Below are 21,159 nucleotides of genomic sequence, written 5' to 3'. Positions count from 1 at the left end.
GATGTGGTAATTATTTAAAACAAACAAAAAACAAACAACAATAAAACAGTATGAGTCAAATAAATGGATTACAAACGACCCACAAGAGTACAATTCATAAAATTCTGGCTCCAGTGACACAAACGGAGTCATATCTGTTCCTACTTTAGCTCGCTGACTTGATGTGTGACTGAATGTGTGAAGAACACTTTCCCTTTGATGTAAAGCCCAAAACACAATGGCTCAGAAATATTACACAGGAAGGAAATTCTTTGGAAGTGAGTGTAGATAAGTCATTTAGAAAAGAGTCAGAACTTTCAATCATGCAATGGCTCATTTGGAAAAGTTTCACCGCTTATCGATGTGCAGCTTAAAATGCCAAAAAAACAGACAAAACTTTGAATACGCACAACTTCAAGCTCTGAATAACTGCTGAAGGAAAATACAATCAGTCCTGCTGCACCTGTTGTTTTCTCACCTTGTGCCACATGGTGGAGGCAAAGATCCAAACTGAATCTCAATCAGTGATTACAGTTTTATTATACCATGCCAAAGGTTGTTATTCTTGGCTATGAGAAATTCATGGGCTAAGGTATTATTTTGCCAGAGTGCTTTGACTGAGATTGTTAATAGCTCTTTGAAAGGATATCAGTCTTCCGGCTGTTGTCAACACTCTCCGTCGTCCATGTGCCTTTCATCTGGTTATGTGATTAAACAACTGGAGTTTTTCTCATTGACTGACACTGGAACTGTTTAATCACTGGAGTATTAATAGCAGCCCTCAAGAGGGTTCAGAAAGAGAGAGAAAATAAAACACTATTTCCATGGCGTTTTGACAGAGAGGACCATAACCTAAAAAAAAGTCTATGTAATGACAGATGACCAAACGTATGTTAGAAATGGAGACGCGTTGGCATGAGACTGGAGGAAAGCTCTACACATCAATGAAGGCAACGCGCCGCAAACAGTAGGCAGCCTCGGCTGGAATGTCTTTGGCGCTGATTCCATTGGCATCCAGACGCAGCATTTTCAGCCTGGAGAAGTTTTCCATGTCAATAGTGCTGCAGAAACTGCTCAGGGAGAACTCTGCAGGAGGAGAGGGGCGAAGAAAAGAGGAGTCATTTTCTCACAAAGGCGTTCATAACAATCACTGTAAACACCCCCCCCCCCCCCCCCCCCCCCCCCCCCCCCGTCAAAAAATTAGGAAAATAAAATAAAAATAATGGCAGCTGCAAGTATTTATCCATGTTTAACTGACATCAGTGTTCGTTTATGAGATAATGATCTAAATATTTTAATTACCCTCAATTAAGATTGCTTCGTCCCTCTTAAGGTTTTATAATAATTTTTAGATTTCATTAGATTACATTAGATTTTATTAGATTAGATCATAAGACATGATAATTTCCTCATCTAATATTATATTTTTCATTTATTTTACTGATGCTTTTTGGAAATCTCGGCGTATCTCTGTCGACCTGGCTTCCAAGTTTAGCTCATAACTCAAAAAACTGGCTGACATTTAGTAAATCCTGCTTTTTGCTGTCATCTAGTGGTTGAATCTTTCACCTCAAACATGGTGCAGAATGTTAACATCACTTTTGGATATGGCAAAAACTAATAAAGGAAAAAAGCCGAATTAAATTTGAATTTAGTGATGAGATATTGTGAACAAAGACATCAAAAGATGGTATCAGTATTTACACATTAAATCTGTCATCTGACAAGTTAGTTAAATTTGCACAAGTTAAACACTGATAACAAGAAAGATGCATAATATAGTGATTTTAATCATATGATGCACTAAGATCTTTAGAATCTGTGTTATTGCTGAACTCATATAGCTGTGTTGTCAGTGTAGAAGCAGAAATCACTGGAGACACACTTCCCTTAGAAAAACTGAAAATAGTCCCTCTTCAATATATCATCAGTGGACCTAACAAATGTTTTCTAATGCGAAATGCTTTTCTTTGTTGTCCCAACACAGAATTTACACCCTTGTGTTTGTGTAAGGGTCCAGCTCAGTTAAACCACTGTGTGTGTGATTGAGGAAAAACCTGCAGCTGTCTGCAGAGAAATCAGCAGCAGCAAGATTCTATCACCACAGACCTACAAACCACTTTTCTAAATTCCTTCTTTGTGATTTAATACACATGAAATTAACCAAGAACACATGGAGCCAAAAACTGACACATTGCGTGTAACAGAAAATGCTTCATACCTTTGATCTTATTGGCATGTAGGTAAAGGTTTTCCAGATTCCGACTGACCGCGGGAATCTTCTCCAGTTTATTGAAGGACAGGTCGAGCTCCAGCAGTGTGCTGATGTTGAAGACATTGGGTGGAAGTCCTTTATCAGTCAGCTTGTTGTGAGCCAACCGGACAAATCGCAGTTTGGGATACGTGGTGAGAAATCCTGCTGGCACACTCTCAATGCCGTTAAACTCCAGGTAGAGCTGCTGCAGCTTCTCGGGGAGGTTGTCGGGGATTTTCCTCAACTTGTTTTTCCTCATGTCCAGCAGGGTCAGGGACTTCAATCCTTTGAACACACCTCCAACGTCCTCTATGCTGTTGACCTGGAGGTGCAGGGTGGTGAGGTTGAGCATTCCCTCTAAGGAGCTGGAGGGGATCTTTGAGATTTTGTTGTGGCTAAGTCGCAGGTCTGTGATGGACTTGGGCAGGTTGGGAGGCACGTGGGTGAGGTCGTTGTAATCCAAGAGGAGCCGCTCGAGGTGCTTGAGTTCACTGAAAACGTTCTTGCCGATCTTGTCTGAGTCGAGCCGGTTGTGGAACAGAACAAGCCATACCAAGTTGGTGGCGTTGTCGAACACCCCCTCCGGGATGCCCCTGATCTGGTTGCGCTGCAGGTAGACGTACTTGATGTGCGAGGGCACGTAGGGCACGTGCTGGAGGTTGCGGTTGTGACAGTACATTGCCGTGGGATACCGTGAGGGACAGTCGCACTCTAAGGGGCAGTCCGGATCCTCAGCCTGCAGGTGGGCGTGCTGCCGCCGGCCTCGTAACTGGGAGAGCCAGTGGAACTGGCTGTCATGCTGGCCGATGCTCACATCCACTAATCCCATCATGAAGAGGAACACCACTGTCTGCATGATCCCTGATGGAAGACACCAGAAAAGGTGGAATTACATCAACATTTAGTGTAATTGCTGGAAATATAAGCAATGATCGTGGCTAAAGAAATTATTTACAGCTGAATCATGATCTCATCCTCCACAGTGCACAGTAGGAGCGTTGTACCCACCGGCTGGATGATCCAAGAAGATGCCTCCTCCTTGTGCTCCCGTGTCTCTCGCAGTCTGAGAGCGGCGTGTTGTTGGTGCATAGTAAATACCCCCCCTCACCCTCTGCAGCTGTAGGCTCAGCCACCCAGTCTCATTAGTGCACATACATTTTTCCGCTTGCATGTGAACGTCCCCTTCACCTCCGGCCATGTCAATATCAATCCCATCTGTGTAGCGGCATGTACATCTGCTTTTTAACAACCTTGTGTTCTTTATTGTGTCATGCCTTATCATTAGCATGGCCACCGGCAGTCTGGTTTGCTCTTTACAGTCGTGTTGTATAGGCTGTGGAGGTTTTACAGTATAGAAAGTTTGAAGATCCAGACTTGTACAGTTATGTCTGAAACAAAACAGTGCAGCTTATGTGGAATTTGAAATCACACTCTTCATAAAGCAACATGTTTCTGTACAGTACGCATGTTCCAAAGCCTGTAATTTGTCCACAATTAACATTTTTTTCTAGTTTTCTCTCATCTTTAAGTGGTACTTTTGTCAATTACAGTGTTGAAGCAGAGGAGAAAGTCAACACGTATGTATGTTCTGGCGCCTGACAGAAAAACTTATCCTGCCAAACGTCTTCAGAGGAGGCCTTAACATTTCTTTCCTCTTCTGGTCCAAGCACATTTAGATGTATGCAAGGCCTTAAAGATAACATTTGTCCATACGAACATTTAAAAATGATTTAAACGAGGAACCCGAGGATACACAAATGGGACTCTTTGTGCAGATGATTTGGCAGCTATTCAGACAGACCACATCATTTTTTGGTTCAGAATAACTTTTTCTTAATGTTCCGACCAAATATTTAACAATAAAAACTATTTTTCTGGATGTGCTAGATTTTGCTTCATCAGTTGTCAACAGAAAAATGGAAATGGGGTCAATTGGAAATCAGGACCATCTGGACAGAGCAATTACGTATTTTCCTTGAAAGAAACCTCCATCTGAAAACACTGTTTTGTTTTCCTTCTTTATCATTGAAGCATGTTCATGAAGTACACAAATGTCACTGTAAGTCGCTGTACGCACTAAATATTGTTAATGTTACATTTTAGAAGCGGCTCTGTTTTGCCTCCATCACTAATGGAAAAAGAAAACTAAACGCAAACGGATGCGCAAAGTTCTGATTTGCAATTTAAAGATTGTGTTTGATCTCGGTCTCTGTTTTGGTGCCATCTATTTGTTCAAGCACCTACAGCTCAGCCAGGCGAATCCATAGAGGTTTAATTATAAGACAGCTGACGATAAATGTTGCGCCTGGAGCGATTCTCAACTCTGACAAGGCACGCTATAGGCTAAAGCCAAAACTCCCGACTGTCTACAGATGTCTGATGTTGTAATGAATAAAATAAGCAAATTCAAAACAGATTTGTACTTTTTATGTCCGAAGATTCTTCAAAGAATGACACGAGCAGAAAGAACTGTTGTACATTTTATGTATTTGATCTAAAGTACACTTCAATCTTGAGTCTGATCATTTGGACGGAGCAGAGCTTTTAAGCCGTACCAAACAACTTACTCATATATTTCTGAAGACACTGCCACGACATCTGAGGAACATTTCTGTTGTGTCATTAGTTATTTCCAGTTGAGATCATGTGCCTGTGAAAATATAAGAACAATAAGTTCACCTCTTGAGTGAAAGTGTTGATCTCTATTCACACTGACTGAATGTCATGTTTCACTTTTACCAGGAAAATATAAACAGATATCTTGTGATCTCATCTTTTTGTTGAAACTGCAGTCAAATGCCAATTCAATGATTAGAACGGGAAAGACAGTGAAGTTGCAGTTTTCTATCTGTAATACAGCACACACTTCCAGGTATCACCTCTTCTGTTCCTGATCATGAGTTATTGGCCTTTGCCTGTGGCTGTGTTGCGTTTACAGCCCGTGCCCCACTCCATGGAAGAACAATCCGGCCAGTTATGGAGGCAGCACACAAACTCTCTCTCCTGATTTGCAACGAGAGAGGTTGGAAGGCGTCCTCCAGCAACAAGAGCTAGATGCAGTGAGCAACAGCTTGGGAAGCAAGACAAGTGACTGAAACCAACTTAACCCATAGTGCTAAGATGGGAATCCAGAGACAAGTGGCCCTGTTGACACAGACCGGTCCTCTCTGTTTTCCCTTCAGCTGCAGACTGAAGTAGCCTTTACCATTAATCACCTGACTACGACTGCAGGGCACTGCTGAACTGGAGAGCCATTTCTAGCTCACACCTCTTTCCAGTAATTTCCCAATTTCCCACTACTCAAACTTTTAGGACTGGCCGTTTCCAACTCAAGAACTTCACTATGACCTTCGGCCCTGAGGCAGGGGCCAGGACAGTGGAAGAGCTGCTCCATCAATTTCCACACTGGAGCTGGCCAAGGCAGCTGGAACTCTGCCTGGACCCGGGTTGATGCCTGTCAGAGCACATCAGTGATGAACTGAGAAGGTTCAGTCAGAAGGTTCTCTCCACACTGGACGTGGTTATCGAGCTCGCCACCCAGACTGACTTCAACATCCAAGCCTGCGCCCTTGAGGAAAGTGAATGTGCTCCAAAGACAGAAGAAAATATTTCACTGAAACTTAGGGATTTTTAAAAAGAAGAATAACATTCTTGAGGTTTTCCAATCATGTTTTGAAGCTTTGCAGAGCACATAATTAGCATTTTTAGGATTTTGAATGATCTTCTATTAGATATCGAGTTTTGTACCTGTGCTGCCTTTGTGTTATTGGATTTAACCTCTGTGTTTGAAACAGTGGACCCTGACACTCTGGACTGTCGTACTGGACCCTGACACTCTGGACTGTCGTACTGGACCCTGACACTCTGGACTGTCGTACTGGACTCTGAAACTCTGGTCTCTCGTTTATAGCAGTGGGTGACACCAGGGGTGTCATTTCAGTGACTTTGTTCAGATCTTACTGTTCACATCTTACTTGACTCACTGTCAGACTTGGCGACTGTGTGTGTCTACCACTGCTTGGCTGACTTGCGGCATTCCACAAGGTTGAAACTTAGGTCATTTCCAGTTCTTCCTGTATTTATTGCCCCATGGATCCATACTTCAAATGCGCAGTTTTTTTTTTCTCCTCACTACCATGCTGCTAACAACCTCATATATGTCTCTCAAAAAGTGAAACTCTTAAAGTACAAAGCGACTATACTACTTGAGTGTCTAGATAATATTTCTGTTCTCTTCTCTTTCAGTTCATTTTGTAACATCGGCCACTGCACATCACAGAGGCACCTTCTTTATCTCTTCTTAAATCCAGTCTTACATCCCACCTCTTCTCTTTGGCTTTTACCACCATCTAAGATGCTGATGTGTGTGTTCTTATTCTGAATTTTTATTATAAATATTTTATTTTCCTTCTAAGATTTTTATTGTATTATTTATTTATTTAAGTGTACAGCACTTTGTATCCCTGTGATTGTTTTAAGTGCTTTATAAATGCACCGGATGCTGAATGATATGGTTTTAATTTTACATTACATACAGTGTTTTACAGCACTTGGGAAAAAATTAAAGTATAGAAGATATCTAACAGCCCAACGCAGGTGAATTTTCTTGTTACAGCAGCCGCTTCACGGCGTTATGAGGGGCCGTAGAGGACATAATTCATTCTGGCCCTCTCATACACATATATTCTCCTTTCACATACATATATTGTCATGCTTACACACACACATATATACTCCTGTATGACAAAGTAAATATATATATATAAAAAAAAACTTTTACTCTTTTAACTTTGACTTCAGTTCAGAAGTTTAATGAGTACTTTTAATTTTTCTCCTAGTCTGTTCTCCACAAAAACAGACCTTACAAATCTACACACTGTTCTTGAGAATCTATAAAACTGTATCTATATTCCTGTCTGTGTAAAAGTGACCTTCATGGAACACTAAATAAAATGTTTAATTAAAATTTGACTAGTCTGGATGCTGTACAGCTGTAGTTTTGCTTTTCTGTCGTCTCTTCAAAAGGAGAGGATTAGTTGATTCTTCAATAGTTTTGATTTTGATTTGATCATAGTCCACTCTCATCCTTTGCAGAGCACTTGTCATTTCTTTCTAATAATAACCAAAAAAGAGAAAAAAAAATACTTTAAGCATGAAACACGCAAGATGAAACCAGTGTTCACATTTCATGAATTCATTCAGTTTTATAATTCTTTTTTAATTAAAATTTAAATATTCAATGTTCAGTAGAGTTGAGCTCTCTACATTAATTCAAGTCTTAAAACTATGAACAGCAAAACTGCTTCACCAGCCTCAAAGCCTGCTATTCTGTTTGAAAGAAGCAGTGAAGAAGCCACGGCGTCGTCTCCTACCTTTACCTTCTCCCCCTCATCTGGATCTTCGTGCAGCACATGGCTGGTGTTTCCAGGCGTCTGAGGAAGCTCCGCGGACGGCTGCGGGAAACACGGGTCATGTCGGGTCTGTTCACGCGAGCAGTGCAAAGGTAATGTGTCTGATCCTTACAATGATCCATGGATGGCTCATGAATTCACTGATGGTGAGTCTCTGGGTGGGTTCGGTTTGCAGTAAATGACTGATGAGCTGCTTTGCTGCAACAAGAAATCATCACAGTCATCAGTCAACGTCCACATGGGAGCACAGCCTCCTGTGGCTTTACTGCTGTGTTTATTTGTAAAAACCATCATTTATACACTTTATGATGTTCAGAAAAATTCCACTTTGTGAGCTATAGTTTCACGATGAATGATGAGCTGCTCAGGGAAAAGATAAGCCATAAAATCACAGATCTCTCAATTTTACTCAATCATCTGCTTTTCTAAACAAGAAAGAAACAAAATGCGGCCAGAGAGCAGACAGATGAAATATCTCCAAGTCAAAGATGTATTTAAAGTCACACAGGCAGAGACGGCTTCGCGCTTCTAAATCAAAATGTTAAGGAGGTGTGTGTTTGTGCATGCAAAACAGAAGCTAAAGCTTTTACATGTTTGCATAAAACAGCTTCAATTCCCGGAGTGAATCTTCCTCACCTTCCTCAGACACGCCACACCACTCTGGGTCGGGAAAGTCGTACTGTCCTCGACAAATCCGTCTTTTCATTCCTGGGGATATCGCCAGGCCGTGATAGGAGAAAAAAGGAGGATACCCACAAAGTCTGTGTAAGAAAAGAGGGGAGATGACAAGACGGATCTCATTAGAAGGGAAAACTGGTGCTGAAAAGTCAGAGTACGACCACTAAAAAACAAGGAGAAAAGAAGGATGGACTCACAGTATGTACATGATGACACCAAGAGACCACATGTCACAGGATTTATCGTACTTCTCTGGACCCAGAAGCTCCGGAGCTGCCACGGCATGAAGTCATCGTTTAAAACGGATCAGTGGTCAAATGGACAGACGCCATGAAATAACAACGAATGAGGAGTTCAAGTTGTCAACAGAAGGATGTCAGTTGTTTAATTATTGCCTTGATATGTCAAACTGGATTTACTGATCAACGCAAATGTTGATAAGTAAGACTGTCTTGTTGACACAGTTTTATGAAGAGATTTATGGTGACATTTGCTTGAGGAGCTTCAATCTCAGAGGAACCTGGTGAACTTTAAACATTCATGAGAATCAAGCATGTCCGAGGCTGTACCCACAATACACAGGAGTGATAAATAAAGGAGACGGTGCATGCTGTTCCGTGAAAAATTCAGTCAGGCAGATTAAAAGTGGGAAAGCTCCTCACAGCATCTTCCAAAAGTCTGCAATTGTAAATTAAATCCCCCATTGCTACGGTTCATGAGCAGATCATCTGGTGGCCTTACCAGCATAATAAGGAGAGAAACACGGCGTTGCCAAAGAATTTAAAGCGGTGCTTTCTTTGGCAAAGCCGAAGTCGGTCAGCTTTATTAGCGCATCTGGTCCTTTGGACGTGTACAGCAGGTTCTCTGGCTGAATGAAAAAGAAACAATCATCAGGCATCTAGAAAATTAATATGTAGCTCATTAGAAATGTATTATCTAAATCACATGTTACGCCACTTCTACTTTGGTAGGACTAATGTGACTTGGGTACTTTTACCAATCATAACTTGCTACTGAGAATGAACCAAACACGACTGGTCAGGTTTAAACATCTCATGCTTTGGACAGCAAAACCTGTGGTTTATGTAAAATCTAATTTAGAAAACAAGCTGTTGTTTTAAAAGCTACATGTAAATTGGAAAAAAAAAACATGTAAAACACAGGAACAACATGCAAAAGAATAAACAGATAGCAGAACTGTTGCTATTTATCAAACCACATGTTTTATTACTATTATTATTTCACTAGTGAGAAAATAAAATCCAATTCCAAAAGAAGAGTTTCAGTGTAAAGTCCATATGTAAAGCCATACCATGCTTGCAATAAAAATTAATTTATAGCTTACGGAGCTCAAATGTCTTTAACCATGATATATTATAACGTGAAAAAGATTTTCTACTTGGCATAAGACAAAAGTTTGGGGTGTGTAATGTGGTGGAACTCATCCTCCTACACCCCGAGAGTCTATGGACGAGTCTTACCCTCCAGTGTGTGTGTGTGTGTGTGTGTGTGTGTGTATGTGTGTGTCTGACAGATAAAGTGGGGACAGATGATGGATGGACCAAATGGAAAGCAGTGTTTGTCAGCTTTACTCTATAGATGCAAACCACATATTCTTAGATGTCTGGAAAATCTACTGAACCTTCTGTGACTCTGATACTTGAAGACCGGATTCACAGACGTGTGAAGAATTAGAATTTGACAGCAAAATCAAAGAGAGTAAAAAGACATTCTCACATGGAATTTCAAACAACATATTCTGTTTATAAAGCGTATTTAGAGTAAGAACCCCTGTGGTGTGATCCAAGCATCTGCATCTGTCTCTATTTTGACTTCAGCCAGACTTTTCTCCCATGCTTGCAGTTTTTCCAAAATACTGAAATTCACTTTTCTTTTCGCAGGGATAAGCAAGTAAAACTTCCTCTCCCCTGTGCTGGCCCCTCTTCTCTGGCACCCTTTGTGGTTTGGGAATGTTTACAGACATTGCTGTTTGCCAACAAATCATCAAATGGGCTACAGCCAGCTATCTCACACTGACCTGGTGCATATCTCTTCAAGGTCACTCAAGTGCACTGATCAATTCCTTCTGGCTGCTCCAAAATCAAGGTTCAATAACAGTGGAAATCGTGCTTTGCAGTTGTAGACCTCAGACTAAATTCTCCCTGCTGGTTGGACTGGCTCAGACTGTCTGGGTTTGAATCCACTTTTAAGACACATTTTCTGTCTTTTAAATTTATATTGACAAGAGTATCTTCAATGTTACTCTGCTGTTTTTATTCAATTGTGCAACACCTTCAACTGCAGCTGTTTTTTAATGTGTTTTATGGATGTTCTGCCAGTTACGATCTGTTATTTGTTTACACATCGATACATATTTACCTTGATATCTCTGTGAGCGATGTTGATGGAATGCAGGAAACGTACGGCTTCTCCGACGCTCCTCATGATGTCTGAGGCCTCTGAGTGACAAGCAAGAGCAGAGACGTGAAGCATTAACGAGGCTGACCTATCAACATTCACAGCTTAGTTTTGATTATATGCCTTGTCTAAATGTGGTGAGTCAAAGGTTGAAAGAGCTGTAGGCTACCAGCTTCGATAAAAATCAGTCAGGTAGCATTTCACTGCGCCCAAATGCTCTGCTGAAAAGAGGAGGTGTGATTTTTGACCGACTCTCTTCACTGGCAGCACTGCAAAGTGAAATACCACTGGATCTAATGCTGTTCTAACCATGCAGCTACTCAAAACAGAATTGTCTGCCAAGAATAAACCGGCAGTGAGATCTCCGCCAGCGACCACAAATGTCACCAAGTCCAGCAGCGATAAAATCTCAAGGACTTCCTGTTGAAGTTTCTCTTACCTCTTTCTGTAAACACACGGTTCCCTCGGTCTTGAATCTGACTGAATAATTCACCGCCGTCCATACTGAAAATAAATGCGTGATTATGAGCTTGTAAAGGTTTTCATGAAAAACAACTCTGCTTTTCTGATTTCCTCTACGTTAAAAAGAAATGTGGTGGCAGCAGCTTGATGTTGCCAAATACACTTATTTTTCAGCGTCCTAATGAATAAAAAATATTCATGGCTTGAGTTGATTCAGAATTCTGCTTTCATAAAACCTTTCATGATTTATCACCAGTCACAGCTAATGTTTTACACATGTGATTAGATTTATTTAAAGGCATTTGATAGATATGCTTGACCTGGCTAGGAGATGAAATAACTTTCCTCACGAGAGAAAAACAGATGATCGTTTAATCAAGTAAAACTGGAAAAAAGGATGAAAAGCACAGGTGTATCAATGATGACTGACTTTCACTTCCACAAAGTCTTGATGGAGCTGATCCAGCACTGACTCCACTATAATCTAAATCAGCTCCGGCTGCACAGACGTCGCACACTCCCGTGTTTCATTTGCTCTTGGTGTTTGCCGGTCACTTTAAACTATGTTTCATCTGTGTTTTTGTAAAGCAAAGCGGGAGCCTCCTTGTTTTACCAAAGATAAAGATCATATCTCCCTGCTTTTTATTACCTAATGCCCTCACGAGCTCTGGAAACACTATTCGCTTCAGTTAGAGTCCATCAGAAGGAACCGGCTCCACCAGCTCACTAATATGAGTCACGACTCTCACTATAGCCAACCAGATCTCAACAGCATCCAGCAAAGGAAATCAACCTCTGCCAACAGATGTTATTACTTTTAAAGAGACCACACATTTATTGCTGGCTCATTACTGTGCGTCTGGGATTAGATGCACAGGAACGCACCACTCCATGACGATGAGGAGGCACTTCTTGTTGTGGTGCAGGTTCTCATAAACATCTATTACAGGTACAATGCGGGGGCAGGATGAAACCCTCCAGTGGAGTTCCACCTCCTGTCGGGCCTCTGAGCAATCCTGAAGCACCTGAGACACAGAAATTCACTTCTGAGAAATGTTTTGGAGTTTACAGCACACCTCGTCCCTGTCTGCCCTGCCTCCGTTCGTCTGACTCCGTTAATGTGCGTCACCTGTGTCTTCCCCTCCCCGGTGAACTTTGACCCCTTTCCCTGAGCATCTCGCTGACAGATCATCGTTGGAACTTCATGTTGTGACATCCTGCTTTTTAAGAAGTGCAGCGACAGATGTTGTTCATCCATCGTCTCTCCTGCTTTATGTACAGTTAGGGTCAGGAGGGCTGGAGCGGATCCCAGCTTACTGTTGTGGAAAGTCGGTATCGTCAGTCCAGCACTGCAAACACAGGAGAACGACACAGGCAGCAGCCGCACACATCTCACCCACTCATGCACGAGGATGCCACCGGGAGACAAAACCCAGAAGGAATGGCCCAGAATCACTTTAATTAGTAGGAAAAAAATGTGGCAGCTTGAATATAGTCTTCTAATAAAGCCACCAAAAGCATTTTTAAGAACAATCATGAGGAGCAGTCGTGAGTCAGACCTAGAGAGGAAACTTAAATTAGTGAATCAATCTGATAAAATGACTGAAAAATGATCCACAATCATACTGGGTCTTTACATTGATGTACGTTTTTGTTTTTTTCTAAATTAAATTAGTTTTCTCAACCCATCGCGACAACATCCTGGTTCAAGTCTGGTTTGTGCTTTGGGGCTTTTCTGTTTGGAGTTTGCATGTTTTTACTTTGTAAATACTGCATGTATGGAACTCTAGTTGGTCTGTGCCAGTTTTTTTTTTTTTTTTTTTTTAACCACACATCTATTATTTAGGAACATCTGCAACCTCTGTAGGAAGCATGTTTTGCTGAAGATGACTTTTTGTCATAGTCAAGATTGTGTGTCATATCTGTTTTCATCTCTTCCTGTTTCATTTTCAGTCTGTCTCTGTTTCACTTAACTCCTCCTTTCTTCATTCCTTGTATGTGATTATCTGTCTCCCTAACATTATTCACCTGTCACGCCTCCTCAGGGTATATAAACCCGCTTCCTGCTGCCATGCTCTTTGCTCCTCTGTGCCAAGACATTCTAAAATCCTCCTCTTTTGTTGTTGTTGTTGTTGTTGTTGTTGTTGTTGGTTTTGGTTTTTTCCTTGTTTTTTTGGATTTTTCCTTCCCTGGTTTTACTTGCTTTTAGATAACTTTTCTCTGGATAACTGACTTTATAAAGTAAAACTTCACTCTGTGTTCACATCTGCAGTCAGAGTCTGCCAGTGATTTCTGTCAGTGGCTGTAGACATGAAGTACTTTTCCTCATAGCACAAATTTACAGCTACACAAATCAATCGACCCTATTTCATATTCAAAGACACTCTGAACTGCAGCTGCATTCCCGCAATATGATGTCTTTTATCACACATATTTGTACAAAGATCAGCAATTCAACTGGACAACTTTCTTTGTGAGACTCTTTCAGACAGCAGATTTAATACAGTACGATCAGAAGTGTTGACTTTTATGTTAAGGTCAACCTCCAGATCAGTCTGTCTCAGACACTTGGCTGTATATTATGCTAATTTGTCTTACTTTCTTCCCCGACAGCTTCATATTTTAAGGAACAGGGCATAGAAAGTTATACAAGGTGCAATAAGAAAAAGACTGTGACTCACTGAGAAGACTGTGAAGGTTAGTATCAATTGAAAAGGTTAGACTGAATTGTCCTAAGGTTAGTACTAAAGAAGCACGATTGTGTGACAGACAGTATGGAAAATTATAAAAGTGGAGCAGACAAGCAATGTTTAGAGAGCTTGGATTTTAGCATCATAGTCACACACTGTTGACTTCATACTAAAGAGTATTCCAAGAACGCAGTCCTTTGTGATGACAGAAAACACTTTACTGACAAGATGCTGTACAGTTATGCAGCGACCACTCCTTCTACGTGAATGGACACTGATCAAGACCCGAAAACCTTGGGTTCAATTACCATGTTGATAGGCAGCTTCATAGGTTATTGCATATCACGGACTGCAAATGTCTGGGTTTGTCAATCCAGAGAACGTATACTTCAAACAGTGCTTCCACACTTGATTTTTCTGGTGCAGGTCATGTTATGAGAAAAATAAAAACTTCCATATTATGCTTTTCATCACGTTGCGAAAACTCTACAAGTGAGGCAACAGACTTTGAGACTGTTGGAAATTTGCTAATCAAAGCTTCTATATTCTATATATTCTACGTCAACAATAATTTTAAAATGTCCCTTTCAACAAGATATATTTGCTGAATGTTAATCCAGGCCAGAATTCCTTCTTGCCTGGAAAAATTCAGTTTTTTTCCACTTGCTTGAATCACCTTTCAGGGCTTGACGTGTCAGCTGCACCCTTCTAGACTTGCTAATCAGTCAGACATCTCTGGCTTCTCGCATGGGGCTACTTTTAGACTTAGGCATGTTCCCCTCTCACTTGGCTAGCAGGATTTGCTCCGGAAAAAAAAAAAAAATCAGTGTTCGTCTTTCACAACAACAACCTGAACATGCTAAACTAAAGGCCACTGACCAACAGATAATGAAAAACCTCTGGAGCAGAAATGAGACCCTGACAAAGATGTCTGTCAAGCCCTAAAGCCACATAATTACAGGATTGTAACAGAAATTCTATAACTCACTTGTGATAACAACAGTGACCCCCACTTCCTGAACTTTGTCCGCTCTCAACTCCAACTCTAAAGACAGCCTGTCATCCCAACGCACCGGCCCGACCATGTCGTACGAGTGACTAACTGATCTGTGAGGAATGCAACACGGTCACTTATCCCTCCCCTGCAGGCAAAACTCAGACATCGAAGGATACGCATGCTGTCGCGGGGGACAAAGAGGGGACACAGTGCATGAGAACCAGACTTTCTGATACTGTTTTCAATTGATCACACTGTCTGGGATTTCTGCTCAACGTGTGAGAAAAAAAAAACAAATAAACAGATAAGAGTCAAAGCGTGAAAGTTGTTAGTCAAGCTCTCATTCTGTTTACAGCACACTCATGCTGGTGCTAAGAATATCTTCTTATAATCACGTAAATTCAGATAAGTCACTGCGGTGGGAGAGGTGGAAATGAAATGTAAATCAAGATTTGTGTGCTGGTTATCATACTGTATATTGATTTATGCATAATATTTTACATGTTCAGCCAGCATGCTGCTTCTTGATAAAAACAAAAACACAATTAGATCATATAAACACAGATATACTTCGTATTGGTGTAAAGAGCAGGTTGTAAGCACATGATTTTTGAATGGATGACTGAACAAAAACTTTATGTAATGAGTGACTCCACTAAAACACAAAGACGACGCAATCGATTATTAAAAAAAGGAACCTAATATAGTAAGACTAAATATAACATCGGTAGTAGTATTAGTAGCTTTAAAATGCAAGTATATAAATAGTGTGCTGTGACCGTAACTCTTTTTAAAAGCTATTATTAAAACAACACAAATAGGTTTCAGATGAATCCGAATCAACCGGTTTACCTTCAGTGCACATTTTTCTCCACTCTCTCTGTGGCAAATTTCCAACACTTCGCCATTGATTCCCATGCCAAGCGCCTTATTAGTTAGAGTGTAATCGTCAGTAATGGCATTCAGTTTGGTCTGAAGCGCCCTGTTGGTCACAGGTTTGTCGAACAGCTGCTGGAAACGAGCAGAGTTCAGAGACATGCTGACCGTCTGCAGCAAGTGTCCGCTCTAGCAGATTCTGTCTCATGTTGTGCTGGTGGGATGTTGGGCCACCGCTCGGCAGTAAACAGCAACAGCCCGGCACATGCAGCAGCAGCAGCAGCAGCAGCAGCTCAGGTCTAAATGACTTGCAGCTGTACCAGTCCGGCCGCCAGGAAATCTAATTGCTTTGCTTGTCCACACCGGGCAGTCAATATCGCCTTAGATTAGATATAATCACTTAACTGGGATTATCTGTTAGAACTTCTGAGTGGCATCTTTCCCAGGGGTGGGGGTGGGAGACATTGAGGCCACTAACCACACATCCCCAACACTTCAATCTTATCAGGTGATTTTCAGTGTGGAAGAAGACGGCAGATAGTCAAGGAAAGCAGTGAAGAAACTCATTGAAATGACTGATGCATAGACGTGGAGTCGTGTGTACAGTATCTTGATCTGTAAGTGTTTGTAATGCGATTTCTTGGAGCTCGCAGGAGAAGCATACTGCAACGACGGTGGGAAATAGGAGCGCTGAATGTGCTACAGGACCCCTGTTCACATGGCAGAGCTGAATTCCCCTTCTCGTCCCTCAACTGGGGCAGATTGGTGGAGGTCTTGGGGCATGCCATTATGGGGTTGTCATTCTCTTGGGGGTTGTTGGGTGGTGAAGTGGTTTGGGCAATAAAACACCCTTCCAGGGCTGAATATACACAACACACACAATCACAAAGCAACAAAGTGCACTTACATCTGCTTTTCGTTTGACTTTTTTCGGGGGTGTGATAAAGTCTGTTTGACTGATTTTGCTGTTGCTTTGATGTGAAACAAAAGATGGACACCACATTTCAGGCACTCGGACTTTGGTATGCCTTTGCATCCTGGTGCTTTCCATCATGCTTTGTGGTCAGCAATGGAAATCCAGTAGGTTTTGACATCCAGACTGCAGTAGTTGGTGCAGTGTTGCCATTAGTTCCACAAACATTAACCAATTAAAAAAAAACCCCACACGTTTTCAGGTAAGCAAAAACAGATTTCAACAATTGCATATGCTTTGTTAGATGTTTCTGCATTGATACATATTTTTCCCCAGTCGTTTCCATTTAATAATGTAGAAAGTAGTCTGGATCTCACCTTTTGCTGTGCTGCATGCAGCAGGGAAATCAACAATAGGAACAGTGTGTAATCTGTTTTGACACCTTAAGGAACTCAGATCCCTCTCACTGTAGGCCTAAACTGACTGGACATTACACACACACACACACACACACACACACACACACACACACACACACACACACACACATACACACCCACAGCATGGCGGAGGTCGTCATTGTACAGTGCAGCACCCTCACGGACAAGGTTTTTCCAGGCTACCCTCTCTGTTGGTATGTCTCCCCAGGATTTTAGGTCCATGCGGCACTTCCTTTGTTTGTCTTGATGTTATCCCTAAACCTCTTCTTTTGACCTCAGGGGCCCATTTCCCTTTAACAAGCTGGGAATAAAGGACTTGTTTTGGGAGGTGAGAGTCAGATATTTGAACCACATGGCCATTCCATCTGAGCTGGTTTTGGGCAATGGTGACAGTGATGGTGGAAATGTCAGCCTCCTCCAGGATGCTGGTGCGTCGATCCTCCAAGTCAATCCTGAGAATTTTCCAGAGGCATTTCTGATGGTACGGCTTCAGTTCTCTTAGGTGCCTACTGTATGTAGTCCAGGCTTCTGCTCCACAGAGGAGAGTGGGGACCACCACTGTCTTATAGAGCAGGATTTTGGTCTTTGTTCTGAGGTCGTGGTTTTCCAAGACTCTTTTTCGTGGAGAAAACCCCACGAGCGCAGCTGACGCAGTGGAGGATTTCATCACCATTAACACTGCCCTGTTTGACTCCTGTGTCAACCTTGAAGGGTTCTGTTTCATCTCCAATGCCACTGAGTACCATGGCTGACATATTGTTGATTGTGGGACAACTCATCCACAAAACTGCAACCCTGGACAACAACCCATGGATGAGATTTGAATTAAAAAACAAACAAACAAACAAACAAACAAAAAAAAAACTTGTACAATGTACAATTATTTCACATTGATATTTCATATATTTTCCATATATCTAGCATATGTCCATTATATTTGGTATACTGTAGTATCATACAGCTTTGTTTCTCTTGATATTTGCTCAAATTGAGCGTACTACACTTCCTTCACTTCCTGGCCTGGTTACACCTCAGATGTGCTCAACTGAGCACCACGCTACTCTCAACTGCGAGCCTCACACCAACAACAACCCTGAGGCACAATAACATTGCGGGGCATGTCCAGCTGGGACGAGGAGGTGGCCTTGCAGTATGTAAACCAATCTAGCATAAGGAGGTGTAGGTGTGCCATCAGGAGGAGGCTGAAAAAAGTGCAGAGGCTGTCTCTCTTGCCAAGCAGGGACAATGGGCAAGGTAGGAAAGCCTGGAGAGTAGAAGGCTTGGCTGGAGGGACCTCTGGGAGATAGAGGTACACAACATCAGCTTCATCATCAGAGCTATGATGTGCTTCCGTCTCCAGAAGTCCTCCACCGATATTGTCAATTAGTCAATCAGGTCAGTCTCTGAAGCGACCGAAAGAAGCAGCCAATGGATATGGACCAAATAAAAGGATCCTGGCTGGGCTTAAAGATCAACAACATGACATGCTCACTTGTCACATGACATGCTGTGAAATATTAATGCAAAATTACGAGATTGAGTTGTTTATGCGAAGATTGCTAAGACGGAACTACTTACTAAACATGGCGTCTGGGCGTAGTGATTTCAAAAGAAAAAGTAGTTCTCAGTTTCTGCTTCAGTGTCGTAACGCTAAAATATTTTTTGTTGGTGTTCCACAGCGTAGTGAATGTGCGGATTATAACGTGTCCACCAAAGTGTTTGGGGGTTGTTGGATTGTGTATTTGATGAGTTTGACAAGGGGAAGCAAAAATACCATTCACTTCCATTGTGTCCGTCCCGAAAACCTTTCCCGACTCACCTCTGAATAAACAACAGCTCGCCCTCACAAAAAAAGTAAGTATGCTGTTCGAAATGACTAAGGAATTGCGCTAAATGGGTCAATTTGCCAAAATGTTGAAGTATCCCTTTAAACAACCAGGCAATTCTCATGAATGATCATGGGACACAAGTTCAGGCTTGATCACCTTGTTCCTGACCACCTTTGATGAGGGTGTTTAGAGACAAAAGGTCAAAACACCCCCAATTCAAAGGTACACCATAATGTGTCCTGAGATTTATATCCTTCCCATATCTGAGACACAGCTCCTACGCCACTCTCAAGATAAAGCCAAAACCTCATGTGAGTACCATCTATTGGCCCAAAAGACAATTTTCCATCATGTTCCTTGCTTATTTATTTTATCCAAATCCTCCTGTTGTATGTTCCACTATTAAAAGCATGTGCAAACTCTACAATATCTTTGAAGACACAGGAAAAAGTGCCGCAATGGAAAAATGTTTAAGGGTTAGATGACCTTTGGCATACAGGTAATTTATGAAAAACACAACCGCCAGTTTGTGAGTGTGAAAGGTGTGTGGTCTCATGGGTGAAAGCAACTGTAGTAATCACATAAATGTGTGTTGAGACTGATGAAGCAGTAAAACATGCTATACATATGAAATCCATCTACTATTTACAGTGAAAAAAAATCCCTGGTTCGAATCCAGCTGGGACTAATTTAAAAAACTAAACCTGTGCTTGAGGGAATGCGATCACTCCGAATTGCGAATAGGTGTGTGTGATCGTCTGTATCTCTGTCCAGGGAATAATACGCTTATGTTCACTTTTATTGAATATATATCTGAATACATCCAATCAATGACGATACACCCAATCTCACCAGCAGACGCCTTTAATCTATAAACAATATCAAGTTCCTCAAGGTCATCTAAAACTACTTGATGATGGTACAAATATAGAACATTAGACATAAAAGCAATGTGTGGTATTTTTACATACAAATACACAAACCACACTCAAGCAAGTCTTGTGGAAATGTGTTTCTTTTGTCCAAAGACTTATCATATATGCCAGTTTTTGTGTGTGTGTGTTTGTTTGTTTGTTTTTTATATTTTCATTTGTTTATTTTGAACTTAAAGTCAGATCTTTCATTGTAGGGGTGTCAAACTGAATCCCAAAAGTGCTGGAACTCTCCATTTCTGCTTCGGCACACCTGAAGCTCATGTTGATGTCAACTTCAACCTTGTAAAAAAAGCCCAATCAGTAGTAGTAGTATTAGCAATAGTAGTATTTTAGGAGTTACTGGAAATATAAAGTAAATGGGGAAAGTGGCCTGAACAACACTCAGTCTCTTGTAGTTAAGTTTGCAGTAATCTGTGCTGTCCTGGTGCAGCAAGTCATTTGTCCTCTCTTGCACAGTCATGCAAATGCAGCACAGGAGCCAAATTACTCCCATAACACACAGTTCTGCTTCTGATATCTGCAGAAAAACTGTAAACAGTAGAGTAACTGACCTTTTTAACTCAGAGAACCTAGTTCTTGACATTTGTTTTCATTAGGATGGATTGTCATAACAGTGTGTTTACAACTCTCAGTAAAATGTCTGCACTGGCTGCCTGTGTGTCAAAGGTTTAACTTAAAAATCTTACTTTTCTATAAAGCTTTAAATGGTCTCATGCTGAAATACATCTCAGATTTACCTGTGCAATATGAAACATCCAGACTCCTGAAGTCCTCAAGAGGAAGTTGACTGTGTTTCCCAGTCAGAAGCAAGCAACGCAAAGCAATCTTAAGTTGCTGTGCTCCTTTCTGTGGAACAAACTTCCTGCTGACACACTCACTTTTTTTTAAATAAGGCCTTAAAATACAAAGTTTTGCTCAGGCTGTCATTAAAAAATAGATGTTTACCTTTATCTTTTCTCCTTTTTTATGCTTTTCCCAATCAACTTTTTTTTAATTTACTTTGTAAACTTAATCACTGAGTTCAGACTAACATTCTTAATCACATCGGTTTAATGAATTTCCTTTATTTCTTTGTAAAGCACTGCAAATTGCCTTGTATCTGAATACATTTGCCTTGTCTTGTTTTTAGTCCAATCCACAGTACAATTCAGCAAAAAAAAAATAAAATAAAAATAATAAACAACTCGTAGGTAAAACAATAAAATGCTAAAAGATTGTTTTTCTCGCGTGCTCTATATAATGGCATTTGACTGATGTCATCACAATGCAAATAAAAT

The 21,159-nt window shown here is 41.2% G+C and overlaps 2 protein-coding genes across 2 annotated transcripts; both read right to left on the bottom strand.

The window, feature by feature from the left end:
• Positions 1-913: 913 nt before the first annotated feature.
• fmodb (fibromodulin b) lies at positions 914-3,089 on the bottom strand. Its single transcript, XM_030119080.1, has 2 exons — positions 2,201-3,089; positions 914-1,065 (listed from the first exon to the last, which is right to left on the bottom strand). The coding sequence occupies exons 1-2, from the start codon at positions 3,087-3,089 to the stop codon at positions 914-916; spliced, it is 1,041 nt and encodes a 346-aa protein (XP_029974940.1).
• A 4,031-nt stretch (positions 3,090-7,120) lies between these two features.
• mapkapk2b (MAPK activated protein kinase 2b) lies at positions 7,121-15,927 on the bottom strand. Its single transcript, XM_030119680.1, has 10 exons — positions 15,742-15,927; positions 12,088-12,227; positions 11,180-11,244; positions 10,702-10,781; positions 9,064-9,190; positions 8,520-8,595; positions 8,281-8,405; positions 7,757-7,842; positions 7,606-7,686; positions 7,121-7,345 (listed from the first exon to the last, which is right to left on the bottom strand). Exons 1-10 carry the CDS (start codon positions 15,925-15,927, stop codon positions 7,205-7,207), a joined length of 1,107 nt encoding a protein of 368 aa, XP_029975540.1. The 3' UTR covers positions 7,121-7,204.
• Between the last annotated feature and the right edge of the window lie 5,232 nt (positions 15,928-21,159).

The sequence above is a fragment of the Salarias fasciatus genome, chromosome 20 (genome assembly GCF_902148845.1).
Source record: "Salarias fasciatus chromosome 20, fSalaFa1.1, whole genome shotgun sequence".
Classification (NCBI taxonomy): domain Eukaryota; kingdom Metazoa; phylum Chordata; class Actinopteri; order Blenniiformes; family Blenniidae; genus Salarias; species Salarias fasciatus.
Note: the sequence above shows the minus strand (reverse complement) of the source record. Positions and strands in the feature narration are given on the sequence as shown.